A 22,712-nucleotide genomic window follows, 5' to 3' on the forward strand; every position below is an offset into this window, starting at 1 on the left:
GACCTATGTTTAGATGGGTGACTCCACCAAACCTGATTTTTTAAGTAAATTTAATGCTGTTTTCATTAATAATTTTCCTTATTCAAACCCCTTGGTTTTCTGTGTTGGTTCGAAGCAAAACAGTGACTTCTATCTACTTGATAACTTTGGAAATTAAAACTGCCATTCATTATGGAATAGCTTTTTCAGTTTTTACCACAAAGAATGTGTCAAGGCATAAAAATTCAGAGGTAAAGTGCTAGTAAATGATTTGTTGAAAGATCAGTACACCTATGAAATCACACTCCTACAGTGTAATCGGTTGAATCAAACCTACTCACGCTTAGAGGTTAAAAAAAGTATCAAAAATCAGTAAGTACTTTTCTATCAAAAGGGGGTGTTTCTTAGAAGACATTTCACAGAGACTGTGTTTGGAGGGAATGGATGCTACCAGGGATGCTTATCCTTTCTACTGAGTAAAATGTGGTAACTAAGGAGGTATTAGAAGGGTGCACAATTTGTGTCTCCTGAAATGAAGCCTGTGGGCCAGACAGTGTGGAGAGGGAGGGTGTTTTTGTGGGTGTATTTAAAGTATACTGACATCCTCTTTAACCTGCTCCACCCCACTCCTTTGAGATTTATGTCATGCTCTGTCATCTTCTACAACCCCCCCCCCCACTACCTTGTTCCTGTCACTTATCAACTTCCTCTGTCTAAGGAGTTTGGCTAATGGTCACCTGGCCACGCCAGCTCCTGCCATGCCATGGTAATGGTATCACCCTCTCCCTCAGTGACTTACCTGACCTCTATATTTCTCTTTCCCAGGACACTTGATCTTTGTCCCCATGAAGACAGCCAGTGCCTAGACATCTCCATTTTTTTCCCCCATTTTATCAGCCCTCTCTTGGCTGCCTTTTTTGCTTACCTAAAACACCACTCTCCCTGGCCTCTTGGTCCTTTCCTCCTGTATTTTCCAACAACCTCCCTCTCTACTTTTCTGATTAGGAAATTGCTCACCTGTGCAGATTGCTCCACTGCCACATTGCCAGCTGCATGCAGGTCCTCTACACTACTGGGTCATTTTTATTCCTCTCTTTGGTGGGCTTCTTCTGCCACTCTCCCAACTGTCAGCAGATTTTTGCCTCCTCCTCAACAGAAGCCATGAAAACAGAAGCCATCATCAAGCCATCCTGATGTTTCTTCTCCTTTTTCTTGCATCCTATCCTCCACCTACATAAACCATTCACCCCTTTTCTTCTCTTCTCAGAGGAGGTGAATTCTCCTCTTACTCAAGATTGAACCCTCAGCTGGTGGTTGGACACTGGCCCCCTGTCCATCCATGCCTCTCATCATGTCTTCTCTTTGTATCTCCTTTGCCATTCCTGCATGGCTGGAACCATTTTCTTAGCCAAGAAACACATTCCAGTCTTTTCCATCTCTACCCAACACCCTTCAGAAAAAAGCAAATCATTTGGATTTTGTACACTTACATATATATTTCTCCCTTCTCTCCCCTCCATTTTTCCCTTCTCATCTAGGCTTCATGAAGTCTTTCACCTTCTGTCCCCTTCCATCTGTTTTTAGTCCCTGCCATTCTGCTGATGTGGGACTTTCTGATTCCCTAATGTCAACTCTCCTCTTTGTCTTGCTCAGAGAAAGACTTTGTTTCTTCTAGGGTAGCTTTATGCAATAGAGACATGACAGCCACATGTGTGATTTTTCTAGAAGCCACATTAAAAAAGTTAAGAGATGATAGAATTAATTTTAATAATATATTTAACTTTACCCAATATATTAAAAATATTATCTCAAACTGTAATCAGTGTAAAAATGGGTTATTTTTATTCTTTATAAACCTAGTTTTATAGCCCAGTAGGTGGCATCTGCCTATAATCTCAACATTCTAGAGATTGAGGCAGGAAGATTGTGAATTCAAGGCCAGTCAAGGCTACATAAGGAGATGCTGGCTCACAAAAACCCAAAAACATTATTTTTACTAGGTCTTCAAAAATCTGGTGTATATTTTATAGTTAGAGCACATTTGAATTTTGAATAGCCACAATTCAAGTGCTCAGTAGTCACATATGGCAATAGCTACCATATTGGACAGGGCAGTTACAGACATTCTGCTCTCTTTCACTGTTTTGAAACAACCTTGCTTGTTCCTCCCACTTCTTTCTCTCTTCTGAGCCTCCTTTGGTTTTTAGGACTTCACCTTTGTCTGGTTTCTCTTTTTACCCTGTACTTTCTCCTGATCCAACTTACATGTTTGATGGATGCTGAGGCAAAGTCATATCTATGCCTCCCACCTCTCAGCTAAACTTCCAGCTGGTATAGGCATCTTTGCAGATGTCCAAAGCTTGATGTGCCAATACTGAAGTCATCATCTTCCCTTGGAAACTTTCTTCTCGTGGTACCATCACCTACCCAGATGCCTGGGCCAGAAAACTGGTTTTCCACTATTTTTCCTTCTTCATGCCCTACAAACCAGTTAATTACAAAGTGAGGGGAAGCCTGTTTCACCAGAATTTGCCTGCTTCCTTTGCCTCAACCATCGTTCTACTAAAGTTCTCCATTGTTCCTCCCTTGGATTTTTGCAGTGGCCTCTTTAATAATCTGTCCAGCTTTACTTAGTTCTTCCACTCCATTCTCTATGACTCAAGTCTTTCATCATTGCTTGGCAGCACTTGAACTTGAGCTATGTCTCCAGTTTTTATATACCCTTCAAAAAAAACAAAAGTCTTTTTCATAGGCTTCAGTAGAAAGTATTTTCAAGATGCCAGACTTTTTCAGGCCATTCCATGATTCTCCTGTCTGACTCCATTACCTCCTCTTTACCACTGAGAGGATATGCAGATGGTTCTAAAAGACATATGAATACACATGGAGACTTTCCCTGAATCTGGACTTACCCTAGACCAACAGATGATCCTAATCCATGTCTTTGTCTCTCTCTCTCTCTCTCCTCTCTCTCTCTCTCTCACATATATATACACACACACACACACACACACGCACACAAACATACATTACACACACATACACACACTTTGAAAATCTGATTGAAACATGCTTCCTTTCCTACACAGGTGCAAACACAATTTTGTAGTGTCAGATGAGTTCATTGAATCCCAGAAGCCCATCCACAGGATGATTTTCTGGGAGAACAATTCTGTTTTCCCACCTAACAGCAGGATCTAAGGTTATCTGGATTTCCCAAGACATTTTGAAAACTCTTGGAGCATTTTATGACACATTTTAGTATCAGAACAAAGTTATAGTTTCTCTAGGAATACTTTGAATATTGAACCATCATCTAAGTAAAAACAATTTCATACTTGATTTTGTGTCTAACCGAATCTGAGTTTCCCCATTCCCACACCCCTTTGTTTCTCATAGGCTCTCCAGCCTTGCTTCCCATTGGCTTTCACTGTGGCTCATCCTGGGTTGCATGTTATCACAGCTTTCTTGAGAACTTTGGCTCAGGACTCTCAGGACTCCTGTCCATCTTGGGTCACTGTGTGCTCTGCTTCTTGCTTTGTTCTACCAGTCCAGTGCCTTGGGGAGGGGATAAGGAAGTGGGAGAGAATAGTAGAGCATTCGCTACCCTTAGTGGCCTTGCTGGGGTGACAAGTGTCAGGGTAACACCGCACACATGAGCAAGTCTCAGCTTTCTCTTCAATAGCCTGGCTTCAGGACAGTGGGATTGCAGCTGGGATTGGTCTTCCCATGGCCCTGCACTGCCCACAGAATATGCCACGAGGTAGTGGCTCTTCCCATAGACATGGGTGGATCTTCAAATCTGTGCCCTGCGTCAGTACTGGGCCTAAGAGCAAGATTGCCTCATTCTTCAACTCCATTTCACAGGCCGCCTTCACCGTCTGCTTGCAGAGCTTCTTTCCTGCTCTCTCTGGGCTCAGTCCTGTCCAGCACCCTCTCTCAGCATTTGTTTGCTGTCTCACCAGGATCCCTTATTAAATTTCTTATCCAATGGAAGCTCTCTTCCCTCCTTGTTTCCCTGAGTCTCTTGAATGTCCCATTTCCTTGTGTCTCTGTGCCTCCCACCCTGCAGGCCCTGCATCTTCCCAGCTCTTAACCTTGTTGTCACTTGCAACTCCCAGTAGCTCTCACTCTCTTCCTAGCTCTACCATCCTGGGCCTAACAGGAACAACCAACTCTAAAGAGTTTATTGGACTGAAAAGTGAGTGAGTGCCCTCGCACCCTCTGCTCTGTTCCACCACAGCAGAGCTTTTCAGACTCACATTTCCAATGATATCTAAATCTGGAAGGATTTAGATCTGCTGAAAAATGCTAAACCTCCTGTGTTTAGCTGTGTTTGAAATTTTTGGCAGCTCCTCCTACGTCTGATGTTACGAACACTGTTTTCAGATGCTTGGAAAGAAGCCTTTAATACTTCTATTGTGTTTTAACTTGCTTTCCTTTGGAGGCAGGGAATTGTCAAGTAAGTATCCACAGCACTCTGGAAAAGCATAGGTGCTGGGTGAATATCTAGTACTGAGTGGTCATGCAGAATCCACAAGCGTGAAGGGTCAATACTTAAAATCTGCTGAATTTGCCACAATGCAGGTTTCCTCCCCTTGCTCCTCTCATCTTCAGTTTTGAAGCAACACAGCTATAAACATATGCTTGTGAAATAAGAAAGAAACATTCTGAGATTGCTTTACTTTTCAGTTTTTTTGTACTGAAAATCAAGGTGAAAAAAAAGCATTGGATTGCCTTTTGTGTGTATATATATACAATCTCATGTATATATAGCTACACAGTGTTTGTGCTTGTATGTATACTCTCTCTACACTGTATAATATGTTGTATATTATACAACCTGTGTGTACCCTCGAACTGACCCCTGTGTTGAATTCAAGTTGTGCCTTCTGAGCCATGCTGTAGTTCTAGCATACTCTCACTCCCATCACAGCCCCTGGCTTGCTTTTGTCATACACGTAAACACTCTTAGGTGAAAGAAGAAACCCATGGATTTCATTTGAAAGTCCCACTAAAACAGAAGAAAGAGCAGATGTCCTGGGAAGTGATAATTAATGTGCAGGAAGTGTCTAATTGTGAGAACTGGCAGGCCCCAGCCTCGAGATTTTGCTCAATTTGGTGGTGATGATGTCAGCCGGGGGTGTCATTTTGCAGAGATGTGCTCTGTGCTCTCTTCCCCATGCTTCGGTAGTGATGATAATGCCATCCAACCAATTATCACTTTGATTACATAACGTGTTTTGATTGAAAAGTTTCTGAGAAAATAAAAGGTACTTTGTTCTCTCTGGCACAAAAAAATCCACAAGCTGTTCCAGCAGACAAGCTGACCTACTGAGAAACGCTGGGAATTATTAAGCTAAATTATGAATCGAACTTAATTTGGGAACAAAGCATCCATTGTGCATAGCTCCCCATGACATCCAGCAGGACGTCATTGTTTTTCTGACAAGTTTCTCCCCAGCACACTCTAAAATAAGCAGAGTCCCCAGGAGTAAAGCCCCCAAGAGCAGAGCGAGGGAGTGCGGGAAGCATTGACAAGGCTTCCTTTTTTCTCCCTATTCTGTAGGCGCTTAGTGCAGAGTTTGCCCAGAGACGCCAGGGTATGAGCTTTCTGAATTTGTAGACTGGTGCACTCTTTCATTTCTGTTTTAGTTCTTTGCTGGCATGCTGGGGAAGCATGGTTTGTGCCACGCAGGAATGTGTTCACTTGGAAAATGCTTGTGCATGAGTGAGGTGGTTGCTAATGCTTCTCTAAACTGTACTAAGTTTCTCACTTGGCTTTGTTTGCTGCTTCCAAGGGGATCAAGGTAATCCTTTCTCTTTGTGTTGCCCAGAACAATCACTTATTGTTGGAACATGCAGTGGAAGCTGCTGCAGGTCTCCCTCCACCCACCAGGTTTCTTAAACCTAAGAGAAGTCTGATTTTAGGGAACCCAGTGCCACCAAGAATGAGCCTCATCATACAGGAGCCCATTAGGGTTTCCACCTTATACAGTCTCTTAACTGAGTTTGAGGGCCCCAGTCTCAAAAAAGAAGGGAAAAGCAACCTTTGACATGGTAATAGCAGCATCACATTGACCATAACCCTGGGATATAGGGCATAGTGGGAAGCCCAAGTTCTTTCTTCCCTTTGCTTTTTTCTGGCCCTTTTGAGTAGCCAGACCAGCCTTGGCACTTTGCACACAGCCCTCAGGGCCTATTCCAAAGCCTAGCTTGTAAGTCACTCTATTTCTATTTCACACCAGTCTGATCTGTGACTACCCAATTCTGAACAACGTTGGCACATCCCTGCCTGAAACATGGCCAGTGAGCTCAGGAAGTGAGGTCCCTACCTTCCCATGCTTAGGCTTCTCCTGAGTTTTAAAACAAGTCCCTCTAGCTCCTCAGTTCTTCCTGGCTTCCAGGCAATGCTGGTGGGTGAGGAGGGACTGAGGCTGCCTAGGAGCCTTAGGTGTGAGGAAGCCCAACTTAGCACTGTGAGCCGAGGCTCCATCACCTGAAGCTGCTTTTTCTAGGAGGAGGTGAGGGAGAAGGGCAGGACAGGACAATGCCAGGTGGAGGGTCCTCTGAGGGCCAGAAGAGCTGGCTGCCAGGCAAGCAGTCTTGTAGCCTTTCACTCAATGCTGTGCTTCCTCTGACTTTTCTCTGTTCTAGACCACCTGTTAGCCGAGCAGCTCCCCAGCCTGAAAAACTCCAGAAGAACAATATCACCAAAAAAAAGAAACTGGTTGAGGTGAGGAGGTTGAACTATTGTGCTTCTAATCTGATATTGGTGTTCAAAATCTGGCAGACATCTCTGTCTACCTGTCCCACACTGTAAAAGGAGCCCAAGTGGATCCATTGACTCTCTTGTCCCCTTTCCCTTCTACATGATGTTATGTCCCCATCCCCAGGACCAGAATTACATCCACTGGGACACATTCCTCTTCCCCTGGCCCTGCCACCAACCCTATCAGTACTAATTCTAAAGTGTCCCATGTCCTTCAAACCTGGTTCCCTATACCTCTTTCCACTCAGGTCCTCAACATCCCTTTCATGGACAAGAAGGTAGGGGAAGAGGGACAGAGAGGAGAAGGAAAAAGGGAGGAGAGATAGAGAGAGAGAGAGAGAAGGAGGATAGAAGGGGCACTTACTGTCTCTAATGTCACATGGGCACTTCCACATGCCACTCTGCACATAGCTCACCTGTTGTGAAGCATCTCATAAGTCCTCTCACATATGAGGTGGGTCTATTCTTGTTCTCATTTGCAATGAGGACACAGTGGTGCAGGGAAATTAAGGGAAAGTTGGGTCTTGTGTCTGTAGTTACCAGTGCAGTGAGTGGGGAAGGATCAGGACTCGGTCCTTGAGACATGAGGACCAACTCCAGTGAACCTGCTGTTTTCACAGAGAGACCACTCTCCCCTCCGCCAGAGCTCACTTTTCTTTGAAACCCAGGAGGTTCCCATATTACCAATGAGATTCAAGTTCATGATTTCAGAACCTTACCCAGAGCCACCTTCCAAGCTCATTGCCTATAATTCACTACAACCCAAATCTCCAGCTCCAAACTCACCATTTAATATTCTCTGAATTTGCCATGGACTTTGAAGTCCTGTGTTTTAATTCCTGGTGTTTAAAAGGTCCCTCTGCTCCCCACACCTCCGTCCTTCCCAGCCCTTCTCCAATATCTTCTCTCGGTGATCTTGTTCCTTAATCCTCCGACCCTGCCCATACTCCCTCTTCCACAGCCCTGCTCACACACTCTACGGCCTCCTTCCTGTTCCTGTCTTCTTTACTATACTGTAAACTTACTGAAGCCAGAAAAAATCTATCTTTGATTTTTTTATTGGAAAAGGAAAATTTACTGTGAGAGGATTTATCATGGGGCACAGCACAGGCCAGGAAATGCAGCTAAGCTTCAGGAAAGATGGGATCCAGGAGCCATCAAGGCAAGATCGCACCTCTCTTCTTCCTGTCTTGTGTTCATCTAATACATCCTTTTTTTTCCTGAAGATTTCTTGAAATACTGTGCCCACCCATGCCACACTATAAGTGCCTCCCAGCACCTGAGTACACATCCCCTCAGCCAATTAGACAGATGAGCCCACCAGCATTCCCGGTTCTAAATTCCTGGGAGACTCGTATTGGCCAGTGTGTGTCAGTTGTCCAGTGTGTCTAGGAACTGAGTCACATATTAACAGTTTCGGGGAAACACCTTGGAGGAGTCTGAGGAGTAGAGACTCACTAGGGTAAAACGAGAATAAGGGCTTTCCAGATGAGATATTTTAAGAAGCAAAATCAGAAAGCTAGGAAAGGTTATGTTATATGGACTAACTAGATAAGTCAGGTTGCCCAAGGGGCATTGGACATAATCAGAGGTGTGAGTAGGGGCTCACCATGCCAATCTGAGGAGTTTGGGCTTTATCCCAGTCAGTGAAGGACAGTCAATGATTTTGAATAAAGAGGAGCCATGGTATTTCAGAACTGTGATGTTTGCAGTTGGCAGGCTGTGGAGATTGTAAGAATCAAGGAGACTAAAGAAAAGGGACCCGTATCCTGCTAATATTGTATCCCACCAACCAGCACAGGGCCAGGTGTGGAAGAGCCTCCCAATACATGTATGTTGAATGGAGTCAGGAACTGATACGAATCAGCCCCTGCTCTTTGTCAGGGCAAGATCGGAAGAAGAGAAAGATTACAAATTCAGTACCTAGTTGCCAGAGAAGAAATGCAAATGTGAGAAGCTTTGTAGGGCAAAAGTACCCACCAGCAGAATGAGTATGGCATTTGCTCAATATTCTGCTCTGCCTGCCCCTGTTTTGTCAGAGCAAATCACTGAGCCACCGTTCAGCTGACCTAAGGATCATATGCCAACACCCACACGTGAAGCTTCTAGGGCATCAGAGCTAAGGAACCAGGAAGCAAATCTGGCTTATTTAGGAAAGTTGCTCTAATTCTATGTGGTTGCCTGCTACCCCTAACTAAAGAAAAGGCCGCATTTTTCCTTAGCTAGTCAAGAGCAGAATGCCTTCAGTGTGCGGCAGCTGCCTCCCCAGCCACAGTTCCTGTGACATACGTAGCTGCTCACACAGTGTGCGTTTGTTCCAGTGCTCTTATTTCCTCTGAGGGTGGCTCTTCTCTGTGTGTCACTGTAGGAGCTGGCACTTGACCACGTGTTTGGCTATAGAGGATTCGACTGTCGAAACAACCTGCATTACCTTAATGACGGTGCAGACATCATCTTCCATACTGCAGCGGCCGGTGTCGTCCAAAACCTCTCCACAGGTAGCCTTCCCAATACAGGTCTCCACGGTCGCCCTCCTGCAGATTTGCCCAGAGCTTACCCATTTCCTTCCCTTTAGAGCTCAGATGCAGTTCTAGGAGTCAAAGCGCTCTTCCTTTCTGGCCTGAGCCCAACTTGAGCTTGGTGGAGGCCCTAGAGGGAGCTGTCCATGTTCACTTCAGCTCCTCTAAGGTGAGAGGTGTGGAGAGAAGAGCAGAGCAATTCCATAGAGGCTGAAACTGAGAGCAAAGCATGGGCAAGCCTTCTCATTAGCTTTTAACAGTGAGCAATTTTTTAGAAGCTCAGATCAAGTTTTGTTTGTTTTGACTCTTGAGCCATATTTACAATGAGAATGTTAATAAACAAAAATAGCCAAGGTGTTGTTCAACCATGTGATGACTCCACTTAAATAATTTAAAAAGATACATTTCAAACAACAAGAAGCAGTCAGAAGTTCATTTAATACACATCTATATTCTTACCACTAGATTAAAATGTTAGCATTTTGTCCTATTTAGAAAACTTCTTTCAAATGTTCATATTCAATCTGAGTTCTGTGTAGTTGTTCAGGTGTAGATCTAGGCAGTAGTATCTTTGGGCACACACTGATTGTATCTCTTCTGAGAAGGAAGGCCTTGAAATTTTCTATTCATTTTCTCAATTATCAGTTTAGTAGCAATGTGCTATTTCCTTACATATCAAAACCTCCATTCATTTCTGTGTTCTTGGGCATGGAGTGGGTTTACAGTGGCCACTTAGGAAGTCAACAAACCTATTTACTGAAATAGATAAAGTGTTTTTTGCCCTTTCTTCCATTTCCTATGATGTATGTCAAGTTAGGATTTGGGGAGTAAGGCCTTGCCCTGTGCCACCCAGGCAGCCAAATGGATTGGTACTTGGTAAGTAAAAGCGATTCACTAGGAATTTCTCATTCCATAGACTCCCCTTTATGATGAGAAAGGGGCACCATTTTGCTGACTAGAGCATTATCTCCAGGCCTTGCCCTGCCCTGCCCAGAAGCAGACACTGAGAAGCCACCCTGTACCTAGAAACCTAGAGTTTGTCATCTTCACTCGGGAAGCCTCTGCACTTGGACTGTGCACTGGACCCATACAGGGCAGCAGGAAAGACTGGGGCACAGCTTGGGAGTATTAGGAAAGGGACACCAATTCCTCTTCTCCCAGATCTAGAACACAATATGTGAATTTTAAAAATTTTAAGTTTAAACATTAAAAAAAAAAATCCCACCTCCCCAAGGACAATTCTGAAAGTGAGAATTTGGGGGCTTTCAGCTACTATTTTTACAAGGAATTTCCAGTTCCATGGGAAGCTTTAGGGTTGCCCTGAAGTCTTTAAGTTCCACTATTCACCTTCTCATGCTTTCTCTCCTAGGCAGCCAGAGCTTCTACCTGGAGCACACGGATGACATCCTGTGCCTCACAGTGAACCAGCACCCCAAGTACAGAAATGTGGTGGCCACCAGCCAGATAGGTAGGGGAGCTTGCATCAGCTGAGCTCTCCCAGCTGAGCAGGGTCACTGACTTGTTAGCAATTACTGGGAGAGAGTATGGGTCTCTGATGTTCACCCCTGCTTATTGATGTCACTCTTGATTTCTTGAGCTGTAAATGTATCTGCGTCACCAAAGTTGACACACCCAGGGATTGGTTGTTCTGAGGGACCATAAAGGCAGAAACGGAGCCTGATAGTGCAAACCAGTGGATGGTCCTCATCCCCATGGACTTGTGAGAACAATTTTTCAGACCCTTGTGTCAAACAGCCCCATGTCTTGAAGCCTGGCAGTTTTGCTTGGGGAGAGTAAATTGTAGCATGTGTGCCTGCCTCTTCCGGACCCTCGGAAACTGCCAAGGACAAATGTGAACTGCCTCACATTTGTGAAGTGTGTTTGCTTATTTGTTTTTACTTTGTCATTTTGAGGCAGTCTGTACACAAGTACCTTCCTGCTTGTTTTCATTGAGCCATGTCCATTTTTAGTTTTACTTTGGAGCTTTCTGATGCTGGTGTTGAGTGCTTTCCTCCTAGACACATGACTGAACTTAGCTATTGTTTTCCCTTGCTGCTTCTTCATTGCCATTGCCCACCCAACGCAGGTGATAGCACTGAAACCCCAGGTAAGACTGTTTCATCCGTGAGTAGTTTGAATCTGCACAGAAAAATCATGTCATTATACCATGTTTGCTGATTGTATCTGGCTAAACTGCTGATACAAATCACTGAACTCACCCATCTCCTTTGTACAAAACCCTCCACAAGTGTCCGTTTTAGACATAAAGGTCCACAGGCCTTCAGCAGTGAGTTTCTCAGTCTTTTTCTGGCCAGGTTAGGTTTAGAAGTCTCATGTCCTGTAACTATAATGCCCCTCAACACCTGCCCAAGGAAGGGCTTGAAAATCACAAGCACTGCCTCAATCCACCATTCTCTGTCATGCCTCCCACACTAGGAACAACACCTTCAATCCACATTTGGGACGCCATGACTAAACACACCCTCTCCATGCTGCGGTGCTTCCACTCCAAGGGGGTGAATTATGTGAACTTCAGTGCAACTGGAAAGCTCCTGGTGTCAGTAGGAGTGGACCCCGAGCATACCATCACCGTCTGGCGATGGCAGGAAGGTAATGAACTGGGCTTTGTGTCCCTCCAGGAGAGGTCTGTGGTATGGGCTGGGCTAGAACCCAGATCTCCCTCACTTCAGTGCCTACCATGGGCTCTGCTGCTATGCCAGCAGTAGCCAGAGCTCTTGGGATCCTTGAAAAGCTGCACCTCAGATGCCAAGGCATCCTGGGCCCTCAGCCAGGCCCATGCAGACCCGATCTGTGGGCTAGTTAGGGAACGGTCTTTGGGTACTTGAGGGAAGTGCCCATGTTGGAGGCCTTCCTCCTCAGACAGAGGCACCATCGTCCCATTTGTCTTCACCACCTTCCTATCCAAACTTCCTTGTCCTCAGTGTTCTTGCTGGTGGTTTCTGGATTCTGCTCCAGTCCTTTCACCTTGTTATAGGAAATGGGATGACTATAACCAGTCTTAGAAGCAAATTTTAATTTTAACATATTTTATGTTTTACCTTTTTTGAGATGGGCATTTATCTTATCAAGGCTTATATTTAATGGATTTCTTATCCTCCCCCAACAAACCCACACACACGCACACACACACACATGCACACCAGCTGCTACTAAATTTATAGTCATCTTACGAGTAAAGATATGCAATTTTCTGAGTGTATCCTCAGGTCAGGTGCTGGTTTAGCAAAAGCAGATCCAATTAGTGAGGACATTAATGAGGTCTGTCTGCAGCTGGTATCTGGGACATGCTGAGCAGGCAAGCAGAGAGGTAGCACTTCTCCAATCCAGGACTTGAGAGGCCCATTATCTCATTTTCCCATGGAGGGGGTGGGGAGAGGGGCTGAAGAGATGGGCACATTAAGAAGAAAGTTCCGATCCTTCCTGAGTTGCTAGTGAAGACAGGCTGGCAGATGTTAGGAATCAGACTTACTCTTACACTTCATCGGGAGGTGGCTTAGACTAGCAGTATTTCTTATTTTCTTGTTTGCCAGTACATTGTGTCCAAATGGTCCCATAATCCATCTCTTTGTGATGCAGATTCACTCCTGTGTGGCCAAGTAATTAGAGCTTGAGCATCTTACCACACAGCTTCACAGCATCTCAGAGTTGGAAGAACTAGAGATGTCTTCCCTTCAGCCAGGATCCACTTAGAAAAATTCCCTCTAATGCCCTGCGATGTGCTTCTCTCTATCCTGTGCTTGCATACTTTCAAGGCTGTGGACCCCATCATTTCATGAGGAGCTCACCTACTGTTAGAAAGCTCTGTTTATAAGGCTCTCTCTTACAGGGGGCATCACTGGCTTCGGGAAACCTTTCTTCTACACTACTGACTTTAGTCTCAGATCCTGGGAAGATCCTGTGCCCCTACACACAGTCTTGTCTTTTTAAGTTCAGGTTCCCTCTCCTCATTTCCTCTACCTGTCTTTTTGGGCAATACCTGCTCTGGCCCTGCCCTGGCCGGATGCTTGCTCACCTGGGGACCCTCTGACCTCCCAAGGGAGGAGTAGAGGAGCCAGGCCTTTAAACAAGCTCCCAGGAAGGAGAGAGACCTGCTGTTTGGTAGCTTTCCCTTCATGTCTTCATTGGAATCAGTCTATATAGAAGGGTCTGAGTCAGTGATAACATCTGGCAGCCTGTCACCAGCCACCACCTCTTCTCAGTTGGCTGGATATGGCCTTTCTTCTCAATTACTTCTCCAGTATGGTTTTTCCTTCACTTCAGGTCCTTGCTTTCAGATAAATAACAAGTGTTTGAGGAGGTTTATATGCATTTCATTATCACTATAGAACATATACCTTTCTCATTTGTTAGAGGATCATTTTGGGAAACGTGTGTGTGTATAATAAAATGGGATTAAAACTGAACTTACTCCTTAAAATGCATGTTGTCAGATCCAAGATATGTCTATGTAATTTGCTTTGAATGGACTAGAGGCCAAAGTATAGAGGGATCCAGAGGTCTCCACAATTAGAAGTATCCATGAGATTAAAACAAGGAAAAAAACCCAATGGTTTAGAAAAAAATATGGATGTCATTGTTAATTTGCATTTTCCCTATGGCTGGTGAGATTGATCGATCATCTTTCCATGTCTTTATTGGCCACTTGTACTGCTGTTTCTGTAATTCACTTGTTCAAATCCTTTTTCTGTGGGGGGGTGAGAGGGTTGTTTCTTATCAATGATTTATTTTTCTTTATAGATTATTAATATTAAACCTTTGGCTCTTATAAGAAGTGCAAATGCTTTCTTCCAGTCTGTTGTTTGTTTTTTGTTTATGGTATCCTTGGAGACTATCAGTGTTAAATCTCTGAACCCTAGGTAGAGAAGATATCGGCTCTAGAGAAAGAATCACAGCCAGGAGAGGTGACCCATGGGTCTCCCCAGCCTCCCCTAGGACTTCCTTTAGGGAGCATCTGTGAGGTAGTTACAGGCCCAGCTTTGCTAAAAACCCACCACCCACACTCTACTACAGAGCCATTGTAAAAAAGAACAAATGTAAAGTGATGAGAAGAAAAAAAGTTTTGGACACATAGTAAAAGGAGAGAAGACGAGGAACTTTGAACTAAAACACTGAGAATATGTGAAAGGAGTTTTGTGAGAAAAAGTAACAAAAGTTTAAAAATTAAAGGGCTTAGAAATAATGACGTAAAAAGAGATAGATTTGAAATACGGGCAAAAAGAATAGAGACCAAGCTGAAAAAGTGATAATAGCCATCACTGACACCGAAGGCTCACATTAAAGCACTTAGCACTTCTAATCCTCACAACAACCTATAAAATAGGAACTATTATTATTTCCAATTACAGGTGAGGGGACTAAGGCACAGAGAGGTTAAATAACTTGTCCAAAGATGTTCGATGGGTAATTAGTGGAGTTGAACATGAAGACAAAGGTTAAATAAAACTCAGGGGACATTATGAAATGCACTAAGAAAAGAACCCCTAGTAATTAAATATAAAAGTTTAAAAAACCTAAAGATCACAAAATAAAAAGGAACATGGAGAATTTTCTTTTGAGAATATAAATGCAGAAAATTTTGGAAAGAAATAAGAAAATAAAAGACATCTAAATGAGTGTGAGCCCCCAGTGACCCCTCTGGGTGGTGTCTGGCCTTCTAGGGGCTGAATTCTGTTTTATTTTATTTTATTTTTGAATTAGTGAACATAAATACTATGTGGGGTTTCACTGTGATGACGCCATACATGTGTGTGTTGTACTTTGAACAATTCACTCCTCATGGCATTTCCATTCCTCCGTCTACCCCTCCTTTTAGACAGTATTTGGCGGGTTTCATTATGCTGTCTTCATAAGCATAAATACAGTACTTCCATCCTCTCCACCCTTCAGTATCTAGGAGCTGAATTCCATGGTGATGGGAGATCTGCCTTTTCCTCCCACCTGGAAGCTTGCATCTCAGGAGCCATTCTTTCCTGCTCCATTCATGGATGCTGTCACCCACACAGGTGCCAAGGTTGCTAGCCGAGGGGGTCACCTGGAGCGCATATTTGTGGTGGAGTTTCGCCCTGACTCAGACACACAGTTTGTATCCGTCGGGGTCAAACACATGAAGTTCTGGGCCCTGGCAGGCAGCTCCCTTCTTTACAAGAAAGGGGTCATCGGGTCCATGGAGGCAGCCAAGATGCAGACAATGCTGTCCGTGGCCTTCGGTGCTGTGAGTTCCAGCAGATGTTTCCTCAGAGGGGACCCTGATCCCCTGGGAATGGGCATGGGGAAAGTTTGGCCAAGAAGCTGATATGAGGAAAGCCATTTCCATTTTTTCTTTGCTATTGATTCTTAGCAACTACTGTTCCTTACCATGGATGGGCAAATTAACTGAATTCCCCACCCCCCATTTTTTCCCCTCAAAATGTTGGTCAGAAAGGGTTGGACTCAGAGGCAGCCTTGCTATGCAAACCTACTAAGCCCAGGGCTAGGTCGTCCCCGAGGATACTGGGAGCAATTTCCAGTAGTCAGCCTCTTGAAGCTCTCCTGCTCCACACTTCCCCCAGGTGCCACCATTAGGTGGGCTGTGGGGCCTCTCAGTCAAGGCAATGCCCCTTGGGGACATTTTGGAACACAGCCCTTGGTCCTCCAGGTATGAACTTACCACTTCCTAACTGAGCCCCAGGAACACTTCCTCAGGCTGGAAGAACCCCTCCCCACTCTGACACTTGGGTTTGCTTTTATTGATGCAGAGGTGGCACAGAGGGGAAGTAAAATGTCCATGCCAACTACAGTGAATGTCAAAGCCAGGTGGCTGCCTTACACTCTTTGTGGTTTCTCTGCAAATTCTCTGCTTTGCTTAATGCAAAGATAAAATTGATTATGCATGTCTGGTTCTTTTAATAAAGGGGTGGGGAGCTGGGAAAGGTCGCTCTTGTGCAGGTTCCTGTTGTTAAAGATGTCCCTTTGTTTGCAGAACAACCTCACTTTCACGGGTGCAATCAATGGAGATGTCTACGTGTGGAAGGACCACTTTCTCATTCGACTAGTAGCCAAGGCTCACACAGGCCCCGTGTTCACAATGTACACCACCCTCAGAGATGGGCTCATTGTGACTGGCGGGAAAGAGAGGCCGTAAGTGAAAGCCCCCCTGCCCTCTGCCAACAACTTGTCCTTTGTCACTGTATTGCGAGAACCTGACAAAAGCATCCCTAATTTGGGGAAAATGCAGATTGTCCTTCTATCTTTTCCATTAGGGAGACCAGTCAGCCATCTTTCTAAGAGGGCCTAGGTCAAAAACTTGACAAGTGAGAGGCAAATAGAGAAGGGTTTCTGGTTGTTAAAAACATGAGATATTTTTTAATAACTCAGGATAACTTTGCTGCTCCAAATGCTACTTTTAGCAGCAATTTGGGGGAAGGGAGGAAGAAGTGAGAAGAGAGACAGACGTTCCAGTGGGATAGGACAGAGGTGACAGCAAAGTGTGAAGACAGGAGAAGCATCCTATCAATGACTTTCCAGATTGTGCTTTCTTTCTTCCGAAGACTCAAAGGCATTTTAGGAAACCTGTAAGGTCAAGGGGTTGTGAAAGCTCATCTGAAGGGCCTCTGAAGGGGTCCTGCTGTGACTGGGTGACCATGACCTTTGTGACTGATGTGACTAAAGAGGAAAGGATGGGTCACAAGGAAGTCTACCAAAGACAACAGTCTGAATGCTTATTATTATTATTATTATTTTTTTAGAACCAAAGAAGGGGGTGCTGTAAAATTGTGGGACCAGGAGATGAAGCGCTGCCGGGCCTTCCAGCTAGAAACAGGGCAGCTGGTGGAGTGCGTGCGTTCTGTGTGCCGAGGCAAGGTGAGCAGAGCCTCTTCCCAAGCCACCCTGGCCCCAAGGAAGGGGCAGGGGTCCTAGTGAGCCTTCTCTCTGTGCCTTCCCAGTCAGTCACCTTACCTATGCTTGTTTGTTCAAGCCTCAGCCTCCAAGGTGTGGATGTACTGCAGTGCGAGGAAGCGTAAGAGAGTCAGACAGACCTGGGCAAAGTAAGATCTGGCTGTGCAACCCTGGGTGTTTCTTAAACTGCTTCCAGCACCCAGATCAGTTGTGAGGATTGCACTCATCACAGATGGTAGTGCTTTCCATATGTTAGTCATTCAGGAGATGCTAACTACTATCATCACTATTACTTTTTTTATTGATACAGGGTCTCACTATGCAGCCCAGACAGGCCTCAACTGCATGATCCTCTTGCCTCAGCCTCCCAAATGCTGGGATTACAGATGTGTGCCACCACACCCAGTGCAGGTACTATTATTATAGATAGTATTGCTATAAGCTGAGAGATATGAATTAATTGCTTATGTCTATGGTAGTGAGACCAGTCAGGGGTAGTAAGGGCCAGCAAACTGGCTCAAGGCCATTGGTTTTGAACTCATACTTTGGCTGAGAATCAAAAACAACTGAGCTGCCAAGTTAGGATCTCAGGAGTGTAACCTCGACCTGTGTGTTTTCCTTTTTTTTTTTTCCCTTCTTTGCTTTTTAAAACTCCCCCAGGAAATTTGATCTATTTGAAAACAAATTTCTTAATTGCTATTTAATATCAAGTGTTTATTTTTTAATTGGTATCAGCCTAAGAATTTTCTTTCTAGGTATTCACATATTGTGAAATTAGGAAGCATGATTAGGGGAACTGTAGGAAGGACCTGGAGGCTGTCATTTGTCTTTGTTCAGTGGAAGGAAGAACTTAAGCATTTGAGCTATCAAGAACAGAAACTGAGCCAGGCACATGTGGCTCATACCTATAATCCTAGTTACTCATGAGGCAGAGATCAGGAGGATTGAAGTTCGAAGCCTGTCCAGGCAAATAGTTCGAGAGACCCTATGCCCTATCTTAAAAAAACCCACAAAATAGGGCTGGTGAAGTGGCTTAAGGTGTAGACCCTGAGTTCAAGCTCCAGTATCAGAAAAACAAAACAGAAATTGGCTGCCTATAGAAAGTTCTAGCTGAGGCTGGCTGACGAGGGACTCTGCTGAAGCTCCCACCCAAGGGAATTGATAGAGCAAAAGCAAGAAGGCAGAGATGCTTACTGATGAGTTATTAACAAATCACCCCTCAGCGCTTCCTGTTTTATACCAGCATAGCAAAGCCACTTCCCCAAGTTTAGTTTAGTTAGTGCTTGTATAAAATCATTTTTAAAATTGTGGTAAAATACACATATACAGAACTTACCCTTTTAAACACTTTAAGTGTTTAAGCACATTGGTGTGCTTAAGCACCACCATCATCTATCTGCAGAACTTTTTCCTCTGTCCTCAGTAGGTACCAACTCCTCTTGTTTCCCTCCAGCCCATGGCAACCACCATTCTACTTTCTCTCTGTGAATTTGACTACTTCCTCTGTGAATTTGACTACTTCAGGTACCTCAGACGAGTGGAACCATTTTCTAATGGCATTTTGATTACAACAGGGAAAAATTTTAGTAGGAACCAAAGATGGAGAGATAATTGAAGTTGGTGAAAAAAACGCTGCTTCCAACATCCTGATTGACGGACACATGGAGGGGGAGATCTGGGGCCTAGCCACACACCCCTCCAAGGACATCTTCATTTCTGCCAGCAACGATGGCACAGCCCGGATCTGGGACCTGGCTGACAAGGTGAAGGGCCACTCTTCCTGGCTTGGATGTCCACAGCTGCAGGAGCCAAGTGAAGCTAGAGATGGGTTGTGGGCTGGATCAATGAATAGCCCAAAGTCAGGAATTAAGTTAGAAAGCCTAATAATAAAAGAAGTTCCCCCCACCACACACACACATACATCACCTATGTTCTAGCTATCTATCCATCTATAGGCCTTGACAGTCTGGGTGTCAGAATGATTATTTTCCTGTTATGAACATACCCACAAAACCTAAAAAATAAAGAGACAAGGTTTGTCTTCCCTGCATGGGAAGACAGGATGTTTTTAAATGTCACCTGTTTCAAATAGGCTAATATATTCCCACAAGAATCCCAAGAAGGTTTCTCTAGAGCTTGGGAAAACAATTTTAAAGTTCATCTGGGGTAAAAATGTAAAAAGCAAGGAATAATCTAGAAAAAAGTTAATAAGTCTTATCCAGTCCAAAACAAATTCGCAAATTCTAACAATGAAAGCACTTGATTTTATTTCAGCCTGGCAAGGAAATGTTTCTGTCTTATTTTTAGTGTAAAGGTCAAAGAATAGATAATCCAAAGCTTGAGTGTGGTTCTTATACTCTAATTTTAAAATCATTATACTTATTAAGAACAGTTATCATTTACTGAAGACCTACTGTCTACCAGTTACTTCTGTATTGTTTACCATAACCTTCCAACGCTAGTATTAATACTTCTTCCATACAAGAGGGAAAACTGAAAAGAACCTTACCAGATGCACCTGGCTAATTTGAGTCAGTGAATGCTGAAATGCACACTTCTTTCCGTTAAGCAAGAGGTTGGCAATCTACAGCCCAAGGGCCAGGTGTGGCTGCACCGTTTCTACAAATGAAGCCACACTCATGTGTTGTGTACTGTCTACAGTCACTTTCATGCCAAAGGGAAAGTAGTCAGGACAGACACAGATGGTCCACTATCTAAAATCCTAACCATTTAGGGAAAGTTTGCCAAACCCTGCCCTGAAGCGTGCTATCCGTCAAGCTGCTCTAATCAAACCATCCTGCCTACCTCAGCTACTCACAGATGTTTACTATGAGAAGAAAGAGATTGGTGGTCTAAGATGACACTTTGGCCTGGTACAAGATTCCCCCAGAGACCAGTGAGGAGGTGAGGGCTCAGGTGACTTTCTTTATATCTACTTAGAAGCTGCTAAACAAGGTGACCCTGGGCCATGCGGCCAGGTGTGCAGCCTATAGCCCTGATGGAGAGATGGTGGCCATTGGCATGAAGAATGGAGAGTTTGTCATCTTGTTGGTGAACAGCCTGAAAGTTTGGGGGAAGAAACGAGACCGGAAATCTGCCATCCAAGATATCAGGTACCTGAGCGGGTGGTCTGAGCAGAAAGAAAGTCAAGTGCTCTCTTTACCATGGTCCACTTCCAGAAGAAGGGTCCTCCTTCACAAGTCAGCTGAATGAACCCTCACTGGTTCATTCTTGGTTGTCTACTAATTTCTGTAAGAGTGTGATAAAAGTGCTTGTTTGTCGTGCTATAAAAGGCTGCACACAGCTATTTCCTTCTGTGGCATTTGATCCAGAAAATGCAAAGCAGGGAGAAGCTAACATGTGAGTCAGGAGGCAGAGGTCATTGTTTTTGTGCCTAGGGACCCCATCCAGAAGAGCCCTCATGCCTGATCAGCCCCAAACAGCCTCCTCATGGAACATACTCTTTTTTTGGATTGCTTTTTCTAGAATCAGCCCAGACAACAGATTTTTAGCCGTTGGTTCTTCTGAGCACACAGTTGACTTCTATGACCTTACCCAGGGCACAAGTCTGAACCGCATTGGCTACTGCAAAGATATCCCAAGCTTTGTCATTCAGATGGATTTTTCTGCAGATAGCAAATACATTCAGGTATGCTTCCAGTTTCCTTACGTCATGGGCAACCAAGTGAGGTGCTTACTATGTGCTGAGCCATGAGCTAATTTACTCTCACAGGAAATCTTTTAAGCACAGTTGCTTTCCCCTTACTTTGCAAATACAGAAATAGAGGGTTAAAGAAAGTAGAAGAAACAAGATTTAAAGTAATAAAGTTATTCTTCAATGGGAGAGAAAACAGAAATACATGCCTGGGTCATCTCTAGCCTCCCCTCTCCAGCAACCCTTCAAAGCTCCCTACTGTCTAGTTCTCTGGGCTGCATTAAGCTGTATTGCTTCTTATTTCTCTTCCAAAATCTACTGGGCAGCATGGCCAGTAGACTGGACCTGGACTCCAGACAGTGGGCCTGGAATAAGAAAGTTCATCACTGGGTCCCACCCAGGGGGCTGACAGCTAAAAACAAAACAAAGATTTCTCCAGCATTCAACATTATTCATTTATGAGCCTGGAGTTGGACACTCACTGAGAGATGCATTCATTCATTTATTCATCAAATGTTTACTGAACCAGGCATTGTGCTAGGTAGGCTTTTGGATGGACAAAATATGCTTAATTCCTGTCTCCTCCTGGAGCTTGCTTTGTCATGGAGAAGACAAGCATTAAACAATCACAAAATACACATGTAATTACAAATTGTGACTGTGGGCTGAGAAGGCAAATATAGGGAGCTTTTAACAAGGTGTTGAATTTACATTTGCTTCCTCTCTGAGCAAGTGATTTAAGCTGAGGTCTGTAGGGTGTGTAGGAGTTAGCTAACAAAGAGGGGTGGAACACTGTTCCAGGCCATCTCATGAAAGCCCCGAGGTGGGAAAGATTTAGTGAGGCTCATTCCATGAACAGAAGAAAAGCCAGGATGGCTGGGGTAGGCATCAGGGGGAAGGAGCTAAAGATGTATGCATTTGCCATTTGCATAGGCATGGGGGGGGCAGCTAAATATGTATGGATTGGCCATTTGCTGGCAGATGTCCTTAACTGTGGAAAAAGTGGTCAGTTTTCTCTACAAGACTCCTAAAGAAGTAAGGGTCAGGTCCTAGGGCACTTCAGAAATCACCTTTATTGGCTGCTGTCCTTGAGAAAACTTGCCTTCCCTCTGTACCACAGGTTCTTGGTTCTCTGAGGACAGTTTTCTGTTAGACTCACCTGCAGGCTTGGTTAAAACAGATTGCCGGGCCCCACCCTCTGTCTGATTTGGTAGGTCTGGTGGAGGGCCCAGTAATTTGCATTTCTAACAAGTTTCCAGATGATGTTGATGCTGCTGTTCAGGAACCAGTTGGAGGACCACTGCCTTAGGACTCTGGGAAACAGTGAAAAAGTGGGTGGAAAAATGTCCTGCTCTGTGAATTTTGTCATGGGCTGGCTACAGACTTTGCAGCCTGTTGCTGAGCTTGGGTTTAGAGAAAAGCCCTATAGATAGGCTGTTCTGGAAAACAACGTGCCTACAGGGAGGGTCTTTTGGACCGAGAAAGTTGATGAGCTTGGGTTCCCTTCTACTTGTAGGTGTCAACAGGAGCGTATAAGCGCCAGGTGCATGAGGTCCCCCTGGGGAAGCAGGTAACCGAAGCCATGGTCATTGAGAAGATCACCTGGGCTTCCTGGACAAGGTGACTGGAGAAAACACTTCTTGAGGAAGAAGTCACAAGGGAATCTCTTGTCCCTGGCTCTAAGTTTGTGATGGCCAGGATCTGAAGAGCTCAAAGCCGGATCTGTCTTTTCTCCTGGGGTGAGGTTGGGAGGCTTCTTGGCTCTCTGGCTTAGGCCAATGGCCTGACCTGACCAGACCTTTGGAAATGCAAAGTCCTTCTTTTATGTAATCACTCCAAACCCCAAACCCCATTCAGTAAGTTCAAAGGGAAACCATCTCCCATCTCTTGG

General features: G+C 44.5%; 1 protein-coding gene across 12 annotated transcripts in view; it reads left to right on the forward strand.

Moving 5' to 3' along the window:
- Positions 1 to 22,712, forward strand: part of Eml6 (EMAP like 6) — a 258,414-nt gene that overhangs the window by 230,267 nt on the left and 5,435 nt on the right. For 2 of the 12 annotated variants that reach the window (XM_074049718.1, XM_074049720.1), the window contains exons 28-39: positions 6,637 to 6,715; positions 9,120 to 9,249; positions 10,640 to 10,738; positions 11,357 to 11,377; positions 11,707 to 11,880; positions 15,294 to 15,502; positions 16,250 to 16,407; positions 17,016 to 17,130; positions 18,741 to 18,929; positions 20,107 to 20,279; positions 20,653 to 20,815; positions 22,338 to 22,441. In XM_074049718.1, coding sequence (XP_073905819.1) covers positions 6,637 to 6,715; positions 9,120 to 9,249; positions 10,640 to 10,738; positions 11,357 to 11,377; positions 11,707 to 11,880; positions 15,294 to 15,502; positions 16,250 to 16,407; positions 17,016 to 17,130; positions 18,741 to 18,929; positions 20,107 to 20,279; positions 20,653 to 20,815; positions 22,338 to 22,441 — 1,614 coding nt within the window. The other 10 variants (XR_012439685.1, XM_074049719.1, XR_012439686.1 and 7 more) reach the window with 10 other exon arrangements.

Source organism: Castor canadensis, chromosome 12 (assembly GCF_047511655.1).
Source record: "Castor canadensis chromosome 12, mCasCan1.hap1v2, whole genome shotgun sequence".
NCBI classification, from domain to species: domain Eukaryota; kingdom Metazoa; phylum Chordata; class Mammalia; order Rodentia; family Castoridae; genus Castor; species Castor canadensis.